We start from the raw sequence: 14,526 nt of genomic DNA on the forward strand, positions 1-14,526 counted from the left end.
CTGTAAGCGGGCCTTAATGCAAAAGATAAGGACGTCCTCTCCAATGGTCGTGTTTGAGAGGATTGAGTGGGACAGAGAGTGGTTTGCAAAGGGTAGCAGTGCCAGTTTGCCCTGCAGGCTTAAAGGGGTAGTTCGGAATTTTGGACATAGGGCCTGATTCCCAAGTGAGCATTGGTATTCTATATCACTGGAGACAGTTTTCAACACATTTCATACAGTCCTTCTAGTTGCAGAGTTCGCTCGTGCTAGGCTAGCGCAAGTCAACGGGCAATGCTAGCCTGCTATTAAAAACAGTCTTACCCACTCCACAGTACACCCGAGGTAAATCAATTATAACGACAGACTATAAATCTAAATGTCTGTTTATAGAATAATGTTAGAAATAAAACCAACCTTGCATTGCATTGCATTTTTAGGGAATTGCGGGGTCTCAGCAGCAGTGTTTATATTCCTGTACGTAGGCTACGGCAGCGGCGGACTGATACCTAGGTTACCTGCCGCTGTCATTGCTACAAACGCAGAGTACAGTGAACGAAGGAATTCTATAAGCGTATTCAATTAACAAGATATGCCCACGTTTGGAGGAGTTAGCGATGCATCTGCTTTTGAAGACGATTATGAGGAATTTGTTGTATCCAACGAACCGTACATGTACGAGCCGGTGTTTTGATGTCCAAGCCAGCAGCAACAAGCCACAGTTGAGTCCTTTCTGGATCTCGCACTGGAAATTGGTGGAAACTTTGTGGTGCCCATCTGTACCGTTTATTTCTACAATTTCTAAAAGCACACTGAACCATCATGTTGCCTAGTCGTTCAATTGCGCTTCTGTCCCACGCTTCTCTGTTTACGTTCTTCTGTCGTGATTCGGTTACAAACCTAACCAGCGCATAGTAAAATTCCGCTTCTGCTGAGAGAGTAGTCCCTCGATGATTCATGCGATGCAAGGTTAGTTTTATTTCTAACATTATTCTATCAACACAGACATTTAAATCTATAGTCTGGCGTTATAATTGATTTACCTCGGGTCTACTGTGGAGTGGGTAAGACTGTTTTTAATAGCAGGCTAGCATTGCCCGTTGACTTGCGCTAGCCTAGCACGAGCGAACTCTGCAACTAGAAGGACTGTATGAAATGTGTTGAAAACTGTCTCCAGTGATATAGAATACCAATGCTCACTTGGGAATCAGGCCCTATGTCCAAAATTCCGAACTACCCCTTTAAGCTAGTCCAATGCTGTGCACTCTCTTCTACTTTCATTCTTAGCATTGTGGCTCTCGCTGTTTTGATTGACAGCTCGTGTTGCCCATCTTCCTGTTCAAAGGTCGCGCATACATTAATGAGCGGGTCCATGACAAGTAGCTTTCATATCTTAACACTTCTCTGCATTTACGACGGCAGTTACAACGGGTGCAGTTTAGATGTTAAAACCTGGAGCGCTCAGGTATTCACCTGCTGCTCACGTGCTGCACACACACACACACACACACACACACACACACACACACAAACACACGTACACACATACAGTTCGACAGTGGCGGACTCAGGGGGGGGCGACTGCCCCCCCTCGTGGCTCAATGGTTGAAAAAGCGCGCTAAAGTGCCCTAATTCAATGACGTGCCTTAATGAGTGCCCTTATAGTCCCCTTCTGCCCGTCTGGTGCCCTTTTAGTGCCCCCTTTAGTACCCTGATAGTGCCCTTCTGCCCGTCTGGTGCCCTTTTAGTGCCCCCTTTAGTACCCTGATAGTGCCCTTCTGCCCGTCTGGTGCCCTTCTAGTGCCCTGATAGTCCCCTTCTGCCGGTCTGGTCCTTCAAGTGCCCTTCTGCCCATCTGGTGCCCTTCTAGTACCCTGATAGTGCCCTTATGCCCGTCTGGTCCTTCTAGTGCCCTTCCCCCTTCCAGTGCCCTTCTAGTGCCCTTCTAGTGCCCTGATAGTGCCCTTCTGCTCGTCTGGTCCTTATAGTGCCCTTCTAGTGCTCTTCTGCCCGTCTGGTGCCCTTCTAGTGCCCTTCTGCCCATCTAGTGCCCCCATGGTTGAAAAAGTGTGCTAAAGTGCCCTCTATGGTGGTAAAAATTAGAGAAAGTGCCTTATTGGCTGCCCTTTACACGTGAACAAAAATTAATGAGTGCCCTATAGGTTGTCCTTGATGATGATGATGTGCCCTCTGGAGCAAGAATATGGCAAACCGAAAAAAACAAGTTGTGGTTAGCTATTGAGGTGCAGACGTTCCTCTCTTTGGTAGCTGACGAACGGGGAATGCGAGGCGTTGCTTTCATGTGGCGTCGCCGCGTCGCCATGACAAACAGCTACATCGAGTGGTACTTAAATCTCCACTGGATAACGAAGCAAAAAGCGGATTAAGAGTATGTCAGTACCCATAGTGGAAAAGCGCAATTAGATGCCAAGTTATATTATCAGTTTGCATAATCCGTTTAAAATGTATATACATTTTTTGAGCGTTCAAGATCATTCAAGTGTAGGTCATTTCATGCAAGAGAGACGATAATGGTCAGCTATCACCTCAACATGAAGGAAAACTTCCTTAAATGTTTCCGTAGCTGGCTGTCAGCAATCAAATGCCGCTTTTCCACCGCACATGTAGCTCGACTCGACACGACACGACACGACACGACTCGACACGGTAGCAGCACAGGTCCTTTTCCACCGCAAATAGTACCTCCTGGACGTGGGCGGGGTCGGCTGCGCGAAAGGGCCGTGACGTATTTTTGTACGCGACGCAAACAACACCTACGCAACCCACACATGGACAGAACCCACATAACAACAATGGAGGACATCGATGCGATGGTATTCGTGTTCGTATTATTAGCTGGCATGTTGAAGAAGTTGAAGAAGTGGAATATGTTGGCTGCGGCGCTGCTATGGCTGTTACCAGCATGGTTGCCATGTCGCTATCGTGACTTCGTCACACTCTCTGGCCAATCAGTGGCCGGCCGTCTGCCAACGTCACCTTTTAGCATCGGCTCAGCTCGCTTGGAACCTAGAGCGAGGCGGTACTAGAAAAAGCAGCCACTTCAGGTACCAGATACCATGTTTTTGCGGTGGAAACGCAAAAAATGCGAGCTGAGTCGAGTCGAGTCGAGTCGTGTCGAGCTGGTACCATGCAGTGGAAAAGCGGCAAAAGACTGTATGGTAGCGGCACATTGAATTTTCTCCAGTCTAATTTTTACTTAAATGTTAGTAAAGATGAAAGCAGTAAGGCATCCTCCTTTCTTTGGCTAAAATGTGAAAGTGCACAATGATGTGAACAACTCATTTTGGTGTTTATAAAGTCGCTAGAATGAGGGGAAACAGTGTCTTTGAAGCAACATTTTTTCTGGGGGAGGACCCCCAGACCCCCCGTTTAAATTATGAGCCGAACTATTCTTTTAAGTGCTACATGGAGATGTAACAAGTGCCCCGAATGGGACCTTCAAGGCAGCGCTTGCTAAGGTTAGAGGATAGGACCTTCCAGGCAGCGCTGCCTTTAAGGCTCCGTTGGGGGAACAAAACACCATCAAGTTAGAAAAGCCACTGTGTCCGCTGGTGGGGCCCCATGTTGTCCAGAATGTGCCCTTTTTATTTTTTCGCCCCTGCCCTTCAAACAGTCTGAGTCCGCCACTGCAGTTCGACATAACGTCTGTCAATCAAAGCTGAACTAGGCTTGGCAGAGGGGATGTGGGTGGGGCCTGTTATCTCAATAACCAATGAGGATTAAATCCACACACATGATAACAAAGTGACACACATGATAACACACACACACACACACACACACACACACACACACACACACACACACACACACACACACACACACACACACACACACACACACACACACACACACTTCTCTCTCCGCGCTCCTCATTGGCTGTTCATTGGCGCCTCGGCTTCAGTAGCAGGCGCATGCAGCGGCGCGCGAGACGTCAGGTGACAGATGTCAAACGTCTTTAACCGTATTAGAAACGGATTTTAACAGCTTTTAACGTGTTCTAACGGTCTCAACGTGTTCCCGCCTATTTCGACGCTTTTAACGGGTTTGGACGTTTCTTTCCGGAGACTTTACCGGACCCGTTCCTCCGTCTCCACGGAGTTCTGCGCGGTTCGGTTGGTTGGTTCCCTTCAGATGAGTTCGCGCTGAGCTCCTCTTCCCGCCGACCCTGGGTCGTGCGCGTGTACGTGGCAGGACCCGGGAACATGCACGTGTACGTGGCCGCCGCCCTGCTGACGGGAGTCCTGGGTGAGTGACGGGGTTAGGATTCAGACCGGCTCCTGGGTCCTGGCTGGGGGGGGGGGGGGGTTAGGACTCAGACCGGCTCTGGGGGGGGGGGGGGGGGGGGTTACGGTGTTAGGACTCAGTCAAAACAGGCCAATCAAAGTTCTCCGACCGCACGCTGGTGCGCGTTATCTAACCGTTTATAAAGAGCGTCCCGCGCTCCTTGTCTCGCGGACCCTCCCATGACATCACCGGGTAACCTTATTGCGTTAGTCCCCTAGGTCTCAGACCGGCTCCTGGATCCAGGGGGGGGGGGTTACGGTGCTAGGACTCTGTCAAAACAGACCAATCAAAGTTCTCCGACCGCCCGCTGGGGTGCGTTATATAACCGTTTATAAAGAGCGTCCCAGGCTCCTTGTCTCGCGGACCCTCCGATGACGTCACCAGGTGACCTTATTGCGTTAGTCCTCAGCCCCCTAACCCATTTACATTTACATTTACATTTACATTTAGGGCATTTAACAGACGCTTTTATCCAAAGCGACTTACAATAAGTACATTTGTCATAAGACCCTTAACCTGACCCTAACCCTGCTGAATGTCTTAAATCAAGTGAAAAGATTGAATAAGTTCAAATGCCTAAATGTAAATATGCACACCATTAAACGATTACCTCGAGTGATAAAGTTTGAGAATATAGAATAGAAAATATAGAATAGCTGAGCCGGTCCGATAAAGAAATGTTTAAATCAAGTCAGTGTTACAAGTGTGTGTGTGTGTGTGTGTGTGTGTGTGTGTGTGTGTGTGTGTGTGTGTGTGTGTGTGTGTGTGTGTGTGTGTGTGTGTGTGTGTGTGTGTGTGTGTGTGTGTGTGTGTGTGTGTGTGTGCATACAAACATACAAACATACAAACATACAAACATACAAACAGTACAGACTCTCAAACAAAAGACAAATAAAAAATAAACAACACTTCAACAATAGACAACACATTAAGAGAGAGAGAGTGGGTGGAGGATGCCAGAGGATGATTTGTCAGATGTTTTAGGTGGTCCTGAAGAGATGGGTTTTAAGTTGACTTTTGAATGAAAGGACTGTATCAGAGTTTCGGATGGCCAGAGGGAGGGAGTTCCAGAGGGTAAGGGCGGCGAGGACTAAGGCTCTGTCTCCCACGGTGTGGTAACCAGGCAAGGTGTGTTATTGACGTTCTTTCACATCTAGTTAATCGAGATAAGCTCACACAATGATAAGGCTTGTACCGTTGGACTCCTTGGAGTATCAGCTTTCATATGATGTATGGTTTGTGTAGATAGCATGGTGGGAAAAATATGTAATTTTAAGCATGTTAGCATTTATGCCGCTTTTCCACTGCATGGTACCAGCTCGACACGACTCGACACGACTCGACTCAGCTCGCATTTTTTGCGTTTCCACCGCGGTACCATGGTATCTGGTACCTGAAGTGGCTGCTTTTTCTAGTACCTACTCGCTCTAGGTTCCAAGCGAGCTGAGCCGATGCTAAAAGGTGACGTCGGCAGACGGCCGGCGACTGATTGGCCAGAGAGTGTGACGAAGTCACGAGAGCGACATGGCAACCATGCTGGTAACATCCATAGCAGCGCCGCAGCCAACATGTTCCACTTCTCCAACTTCTTCAACATGCCAGCTAATAATAGTAATGTGATCGATGTCCTCCATTGTTGTTATGTGGGTTCTGTCCATGTGTGGGTTGCGTATGTGTTGTTTGCGTCGCGTACACAAATACGTCACGGCCCTTTCGCGCAGCCGACCCCGCCCACGTCCAGGAGGTACTTTTTGCGGTGGAAAAGCACCCGTGCTGCTACCGTGTCGAGTCGTGTCGTGTCGAGTCGTGTCGAGTCGAGCTACATGTGCGGTGGAAAAGCGGCATTAGCTTCTTCCGGGAGTACACCAGATATGTAGGAAGCACCTAGCCTCTAGCCATATAAACGGGGGTCCCCGCACGCAAACGCCCCATATCTAACAATATTTCAAATCGATTAATCATTTAAGCACCAGTGAAACACAAAATACAGTAACCATTTAAGCTTAGCATTGTGTTTCTAGGTTAAATATTGACGTTAGACTCCACGACTTCCGAAATGGTTAGCTATTGTGATAGGAACTTGGGCTAGCCTGGGTGTAATTCTCACGCTCTAGCCTCAACGGAAGTCAATGAGACCAGTGCCGTGTTCCAATATCCATACTATCCGTACTTACTAACCTAAGTTTGAGTACGTAGGGCGTTCCGATTCAGATCGGGCGAAAATAAGTGTACTGAAAGGACCCGGACGTTGTACTCAAAACGGTAAAATCGCGAAGTGTGTGGCGATGTACACTTTTCGTACTCAACGGCAGCCATCTTAGCTACTTAGCGGAAGAGGGCAGGGCCAGGCTGGGCCAACGTCGGCGCATTTTCCACATAGCCTACATTAATAGAGTCATTTTGTAGTTTTTATAGTTTTTATAGCTTTTTATAGCTGCTAGGCGTGAAGAGTTCACCATTCAAAGCGGGATGTTTATTGCGGGGGAGGAGCCGCAGCGGCAGTCGTGATCGTAATTTCCGGTTAGTGCACCACGGAGTATTCGATTTGGAAAAACACTGACATCTGAAAATTAGCGCACTTAGTGAGTGCGGATAGTGTACTTCGTTTAAGTGTACTGATGGAAGTATGGATATTGGAACACGGCACAGATTCTGTTAGATAGTGTGGTGTTTGAGTGGAAAACATGTTATATCCTGTTATGCCTCTAGGGGGCACGGTAGAATCTAAGTAACTGTGTAACCATGAGTTGTCAGAAGAAGCCAGTCTGTAAGCATGGGCGTCAGTTTGGTTTGAAATGTGCTGGGGACAGAGACGCATTCGGAAGTGCATTTTTAGAAGTGCTGGGTACAATGAGGATGCTCTCTTTTTTCGCTCTTTAGTGCCGGTAATGAAAGGTTCTGAAAGACGGCATAACCATGTAGCTAATTACTGGAATAAAATGTATACAAAATCTGTCTGGCACGTTTTATGAAGAAAATAAGTTTTCAAAAAGCATCGGACATATGACCCACTATGTTCTGCTCCATGTATCCAATGTTGACAACGTGACATGATATGGCTAAGCTAACAACATAAACAAAAGGAGCTAGGAAAGGAATTTAACTGTGTGTTTAAGTTCAGAAGGGCCAAAGGTGTGGCTACACACAGCACTACAAAATTTGTCAAGATTGAAAAAGAAAAAAATATTTGTTGCACAGCTGAACGCTGTATCACATCAGGAGCTGGCTGTTCTCAATTCACAAAACGCATTCCATCAAAACTAGCCTAGATCAGGCATTCTGACCAAAACTCATGAACTCCCCCCCACAATTATTCCAGAATTCAAGCAAAGCAAGAATGACCAAAAGTCACTGTGTGTCAACAAGAGACTGACTCCACCGACTATCAATTGCAAGTTAAAACAGCCGACCACTTGAGTGCAAAAAACACAAAAGACCTCGCCACAGCACCAGCAAATCTTAAGCAATAAATATCGCGTCTTACCTTTATTTATGTGGCAGTGGTCTGCAGATGCATCCCGTGGTGTAGCCTACCACATCCATTTAGTTCAACAGGTTATCGTTCTGATACTCTCCATGGTACTAGCAACCTGCTCTGGTGCTTCTTACCTAGCTAAAATGACTTGATTGTCTGATGCCTCATCATCCCAGCCAAAGAGTATTGGTATTATTAGTAATGGCTACTTGCCAAATCGAAAAAAATAACTTCACACAGTGTGTCTTTGTATTTGTTATAATTCGTAGCATTGATCAGCAGAGAAATAATTCTCCAAAGTCGTTGACGTCGCTTAGCAACCGAATACGAATGTAGTCTACATCATTGAGAAGAGCCATGTAATAAGTAAGGGATAATGTATAGAATGCCGGTCATATCGGGAAAATAAGCCCCGACAGGACGAACAGGACACCGACGCGCAGCGAGGGTAATTGCTTCCCACTGAAGGGGCTTAAATTCGACAGGCGACGTTCTATACATTATCCCGCTTATTACACGGCTACGTGCCAAAACGAAAAAATGACTTTACATGGTGTTGTTTGTTACAATTAATTTGTAACCAGCATTCGTAGTGTTGATCAGCAGAGAAATCGTAGCAACCGAAGACGCTGGGGTGGAAAAGCCGGACTACTTGAGGAGTGATACCAAAGAAATCATAATAGGCAAAAAGTCCTTTGTTTTCCTTGACAGCGGTCAATTTATATCTAGCATTCCCTGCGAAGTTGTGAAGGGCCCATGCAAGTGAACGGAGCGCTCCACGGCATTGAGAAGACCCGTGTAATAATCCATAATAATTCAACTCGATTATTATTATTTATTTTTTTAAAGTGGTGGGTACAAAATTACTCTTGACGAAATCTGGTGGGGACGCGTCCCCGGCGTAATCGACGCTTATGTCTGTAAGAGGAACAGACATGTTCATGTTGCTGTACGCCTGCTATTAAAGTAGCCACGTTTCTATGCATATTCCTCTCTGTCGTTTTTCATCACAAGTATCCACACAGTCTGTAGAGACACAACAGACTTTTGGCGACGAGGATGGGATATCTTATGTGAAAAGAGTTTTCAGCAAGTGAAAACTCTGTCGAGACGAGGGGATGCATGGCGGAGAAAATGACGACGGCATTCACGGCATTCGGGACAAGTGAAGACCTTCACTTCGACGAAAATGAAGAGGAATTTGACGCCTATTTGGAAGGCTAGAACAATTCTTCCTAGCAAACGGTCTGTCCTATGACGATGATAAGGCAAAGGGTGTGTTCCTGACAGGGGTGGGCAGAAAGAACCACACCCTGCTTATGGACCTGTGTGCGCCATTAAAGCCATCCGTTAAAAAGTTGTCGGAGCTAATTGACTTAATGAGCAAACACTTTGTGCCGAAGACAAACTTCATTGCAGAAAGGTACAAGTTCAACTCGAGAAACCAGAGAGAGGACGAGTCCATAAGTGAGTACATGGCAAGTTTAAGAAAGGTAGCTGCTACTTGCAAGTTTGGGGTATTTTTGGACGATGCTCTCAGAGACAGATTTGTGTGCGTGGTAAAAAGTGGAGAACTCCGTGACCGCATGCTAAATTCCGCCCACACAAGTCATTCAAGGCTAACGCCATTTCCAAGACAGCAGCAGCGCCGAAAAAGGAGGAAAACGGGCGGCCATGTTATCGATGCAATGGAAAGGGGCACACACCAGAGGGGTGCCGCTTTAAGGAGGTGGAATGCCGGGCATGTAAAAAGAAAGGACACATCGCCAAGGCTTGCAGATCCCGACCAGAAGGAAGGAAAGACAAGCAGACCCAATGGACCAAGCATTTGTATGTTACAGCACGCGCTGAGGATGACCGCGACCGGGATAAAGGCAGAGGGACTCCGGCGGCAGCGGAAGACAGCGAGGCGAGCCTTCCTGACGCCGACGGTCAGCCTGAGGACATCGCCGTTTCACCACAGAGAGAGCGCAGCGCAGACTACAGCCTCGGGCTTTGACACAGAGTACCGGGCAGGTAACGTCAGAGACATTGAACTATTTTCAATAGGGTCTAAAGGTGTCAACACTGTTTCTGAATGTGATACAGGGATTGAAGAACCTTATTATGTGTATGTAATGGTGCGGCCACACCAACCGCGTTACTCGCGTTGGATAACGCGAGTAACGCGCCTAACCTGACGCTTGATCAGTGTGTGGTGGTTCAACGCTTCCAACGCGTCAACGCGCCAACGCAGCTAGATGAGTCCATGTCCATGCAAGTGAACGGAGCGTTCCCTCTTCGTCATAACTATCAAACCAAACATCCTTCACATTCACCGAGCGAACATTATGAAAGTAAAATGCACATTTCTCGCTAAAAATATTTTAGCGAGAAATGTTTTAACTATTTCCACCCAGAATAAAGAAAGATGTCGGCCGTGGCTGCGCTGGAGCCGAGGTAGGAAACCCAAACGCCGCCGTGTTTGGGTGCATGATAGAGCTTAGATCGGGTTAGATTAAATAATCTTGGATATAAATAACAATAATCGGGTTAAATAACTTCACATGGTGTGTCTGGTGTATTTCCAGCATTCGCAGTGTTGATCAGCAGAGATATAGTCCGCCAAGACGTTGAGGTTGCTTAGCAACCAGAGACTCTGTCCATGCAAGTGAACGGAGCGTTCCCTCTTCGTCATAACTATCAAACCAAACATCCTTCACATTCACCGAGCGAACATTATGAAAGTAAAATGCACATTTCTCGCTAGAAATGTTTCCATAAACGCATTTAATGGCGTAACTATGTTACTATTTCCACCCAGAATAAAGAAAGATGTCGGCCGTATGCTTCTGTGCAAGCTCACTACTCTCTGCCAGTGACGTCGGGTCAAGCTCCACGCTGATTGGCTATCGTGGCTAAGCGTCACGCGTTGGAGCGTTGAAAGTTCAATTTTCTGAACTCCGGGCGTTGGTGCGTTGGGCGCGTTACTGCGTTTACGTGCGTAATTACGTGCAACTATGGCAAGCCATCCCCGCCAGAAAACGGCATCATTTAGACGCGTATCACCCTCATTACGCCGGAAAAAAAAGGCCGTAAAATCTAGAAAAACGCCTTATTTTACGCCGTCATGTGCAAAAAAGCGCCGCTTTTTACGCCGCAATTGAGCCTTTCAAGAGCGCGCGTAAAAAGCGCAGTTTTGAACATCAAACCGCGCGTAAAATACAGCGCTTTTGTGCACATCACAACGCCGTAAAATACAGCGTTTCTCTAGTATGCTAATAATCTCCACCCTTCTTTTCTCTCAGCCAAGGCATTTGAAGTGTTTGCGCCCAATCGCTGAACAAGACAAGCAGACCAAATCAGTTCAACACAGATCTCCTCTCATTTGGCGTTAGTTGTAGCGTCATATTCATATAGATATATATATTAGTAAATGCAGTTTCAACATTGTGATAACCGTGGTCCAATCGATAGAGACGCTTGCTATGTAGGGAAGAGGTTGTCGGATCGAATCTATATATTGTCAGATTTGTGCTTTTGTCAGATGGTCACGCTTTTATGATCGCAATGCTTTTTAGTCCGCAAGCCAGACCTCCTGTGTTATAAGTTCCAAATTCAGTGCCTTTTTAGTCAGCCAGCCAGATCATCTAGGTGTCTTGTTACACGCTTTATAAGTTAATTATATTTAAATTATTACAGCCTTTATTTATTATTTTCGCGGAGTTATCGTAACATCCTCTCTTGTTCAATCGATATAAATACACAGTGGAAAGGAGTGAGAGGGAGCCATAGAGAGAGACACTGATGAACTGGGGAGCCATGCTCTAACAACGTTCAGAGGCTTGTAACAGTCTACTGAGTCTGACACGGTGCTTAAATGGGCTCTGGAGACGCAGGAATGTTGTTGGATTCAACTATTTGTGCATGGAAGCAAAAAAATATCTCCCCATCAAGGCCAACAGCAGAGTAGCCGAAAAGAATAGACTGATATGAATGCTTCAAATATTAAAACCCGATTGATTAGGCCTATGCCGACATAATATCAGTCCTAATCCTGAACGCACCGTGCGTACATTTTTCACGGCATTTTCCCCCAGACAGACAGACAGACAGACAGACAGACAGACAGACAGACAGACAGACAGACAGACAGACAGACACTTTATTTACCCCAAACTAACTTTCATAATCCAGCAGGTTACACAATACAAATAACTCTTACACAAATACAGACAGCCTATACAGTAGGCTAATACAGCGCCCACCTCAGCAAAAGGTAAAATGCAAAAAGAAGATATAAGCTACATTTAAAATACAGATGCTGTAGCCTACATAAAAATACAGATGCTGTAGCCTACATAAAAATACAGATGCCACATGAAATATGAAAATAGGATGCAATGTATAAATATGCAAAACTAGGATATAACTAGGCTATAATGAGAATACTTGGTGCAATGACTATCCTCCTAAATTAAATTAGTTAGATGGAAAGATTTTTGTCTATGGAATGATCCTGTCACTTTACTGCCACACATTGTGTGTGTCAGTAAAGTGATGAGGTAGGAGAATCCGTGTATGGTTCGTTCTTTGAATATTCCGATTTATAACAAAATCAGAAAAAACAATTAACAGGATTGTTTTTTGGTTTTTCTGATTTGGTTTTGAAACTGAAAAAGGGCAAAAGGAATAAACAAATAAACGGCATTTGATTTTGTGTTTGTGTGTTGGTTTTTAAAACCCGAAACAGAAAAACAAATAGGGCCTGCAAAAATAGATACATTTATAGTTATAGGCTACACCAGAAGGCAGAACGCAGCGAAGAAAAAAGAGCCAACCACCTAAACCAGCAATAGACTGTCTAATTATATTTAGCCTTAGTTATGGCCGCACTTGAACCTTATGGTGATTTTATTCGTGAACTATTTGACACTGGAAAGACACGACGCGATCAGTACCGCTCTAAAGCATTCTGGTGCCCCGAAGTACTCCGTTATGAAGGTGAGGAGGTTCTGTGTGGAGCACAACCTTCGAAGAAGAAATCTAGTTTCCGATTTAGTTTCAGATCGTCCACTCGCAGACTAAGTCGCCGGCTCCCATGGGAAACAATAAAGCTGCCCATTGTAGAATGCGAGAGACTCGATGGAACGTCTGAAACGTCTTTATATGTATTATTATTATTTATTTGTAAACAACCTCTTGCCTACAGAGCAAGCGTCTCTATCGATTGGGCCACGGCCACGGTGACCACACTGTAGGAACTGGATTTAATAAAATATATCGATATGACGCAACTAACAACAAATGAGAGGAGAACTTCTCAAAGCACATCTGTGCTAAACTGATTTGGCCTGCTTGTCTTGTTCAGCGATTGGGCGCAAACACTTCAAATGCATTGGCTGAGAGAAAAGAAGGGCAGAGATTATTAGCATACTAGAGAGACGCCGTATTTTACGGCGTTGTGATGTGCACAAAAGCGCGTATTTTACGCGAGGTTTGATGTTCAAAACTGCGCTTTTTACGCGCGGTCTTGAAAGGCTTAATTGCGGCGTATAAAGCGCCGCTTTTTTGCGCATGACGGCGTAAAATACGGCATTTTTCTAGATTTTACGGCGTTTTTTACGGCGTAATGAAGGTGATACGCGTCTAAATTATGCAGTTTTCTGGCGGGGATGGCTTGCCATATGCAACTGCCGCGTCTAACGCCCCCAATGCAACGCTTCAACGCGTGTAACGCGCCTAGACCAATGGTTCCCTATGCAAAAATGACGATTTTCAACGCCCCTAACGCGAGTAACGCGGTTGGTGTGGCCGTACCTTAAGGGTAAATGAGAAACAGTTAAAAATGGAAGTAGACACAGGAGCAGCTGTGTCTGTCATGTCAGAATAACTGTACAAGCGTAGGTTTAAGAGAGAAAAGCTCAAGCCTACATATTGTGTGCTAAGAACCTACAGTAAACACTCACTTAGCGTGAGAGGGAGTATTTCTGTCAAGGTAAAGTGTAATGGGAACATTTGCACACTCAACCTACTTGTGGTCAAAGGTAATGGTCCAGCTTTGTTGGGGAGGGACTGGATCAAAAAGCTAAACCTAGATTGGTCCTCTGTAAACAGAGTAGCACCTGAGAGTTTTGAGGAGCTTTGTAACAGGTACCCAGAGGTGTTTCCAGTGTTGGTCAAGTTACTTTCAAAAAGTAATTAGTTACAGTTACAAATTACTTCTCCCAAAAAGTAATGGAGTTAGTAACTCAGTTACCACATTGTAAAAATTATTAGTTACTCAGCAAAGTAACTGGCGTTATTTTTCATGTTATATAACGCTGTTACGTTCTATAACATCTTTAACGTCAAAGATGTTTAGATTAACTGATTGAAGAATAAAAACACTATATACAGTATTTTAGAACATTTGGTATTTATTTGAACTCAATAGATTGCGGCCTGCCATATGATGCATAGAAATAAAACATATAGAAAATAAATAAAGGAAAATCTGGCTATTGAGTAGGCCTAGTGCAATTCTCTACCTGTATACCATTGCACAATAAACAGAACACTATCCAACTCTTAAATATTCAATACAACAAATCGAGCGTTGTTTGTTTTAGAGTGTCTCCGTTTCCTTCGCTGGAGCTCAGGCTAGCTGCATTTGGGCTTGGGGTTGGGTTAGCAGCTGCAGCAGCAACAAGTGTCATATTCGCATGGGTTGATGTAAGGTGCTTTATTAGATTTGAGTTACTTGAGGCAGACGTGGATAAAGTTTTTTTCCCTGGGCATAGCGTGCA

At 45.4% G+C, this 14,526-nt stretch overlaps 2 protein-coding genes across 2 annotated transcripts in view; one reads left to right on the forward strand and one right to left on the reverse strand.

The window, feature by feature from the left end:
- The window catches only part of ppid (peptidylprolyl isomerase D), a 314,679-nt gene that overhangs the window by 226,372 nt on the left and 73,781 nt on the right, over positions 1-14,526 (reverse strand). The window lies entirely within an intron of this gene.
- Positions 3,757-14,526, forward strand: part of rxfp1 (relaxin family peptide receptor 1) — a 62,119-nt gene continuing 51,349 nt past the window's right edge. Inside the window, exon 1 of the mRNA XM_060062374.1 lies at positions 3,757-4,245. Coding sequence (XP_059918357.1) covers positions 4,203-4,245 — 43 coding nt within the window. The 5' untranslated portion in view covers positions 3,757-4,202. The remainder of the gene's footprint in view (positions 4,246-14,526) is intronic.

Source organism: Gadus macrocephalus, chromosome 10 (assembly GCF_031168955.1).
Source record: "Gadus macrocephalus chromosome 10, ASM3116895v1".
Classification (NCBI taxonomy): Eukaryota; Metazoa; Chordata; class Actinopteri; order Gadiformes; family Gadidae; genus Gadus; species Gadus macrocephalus.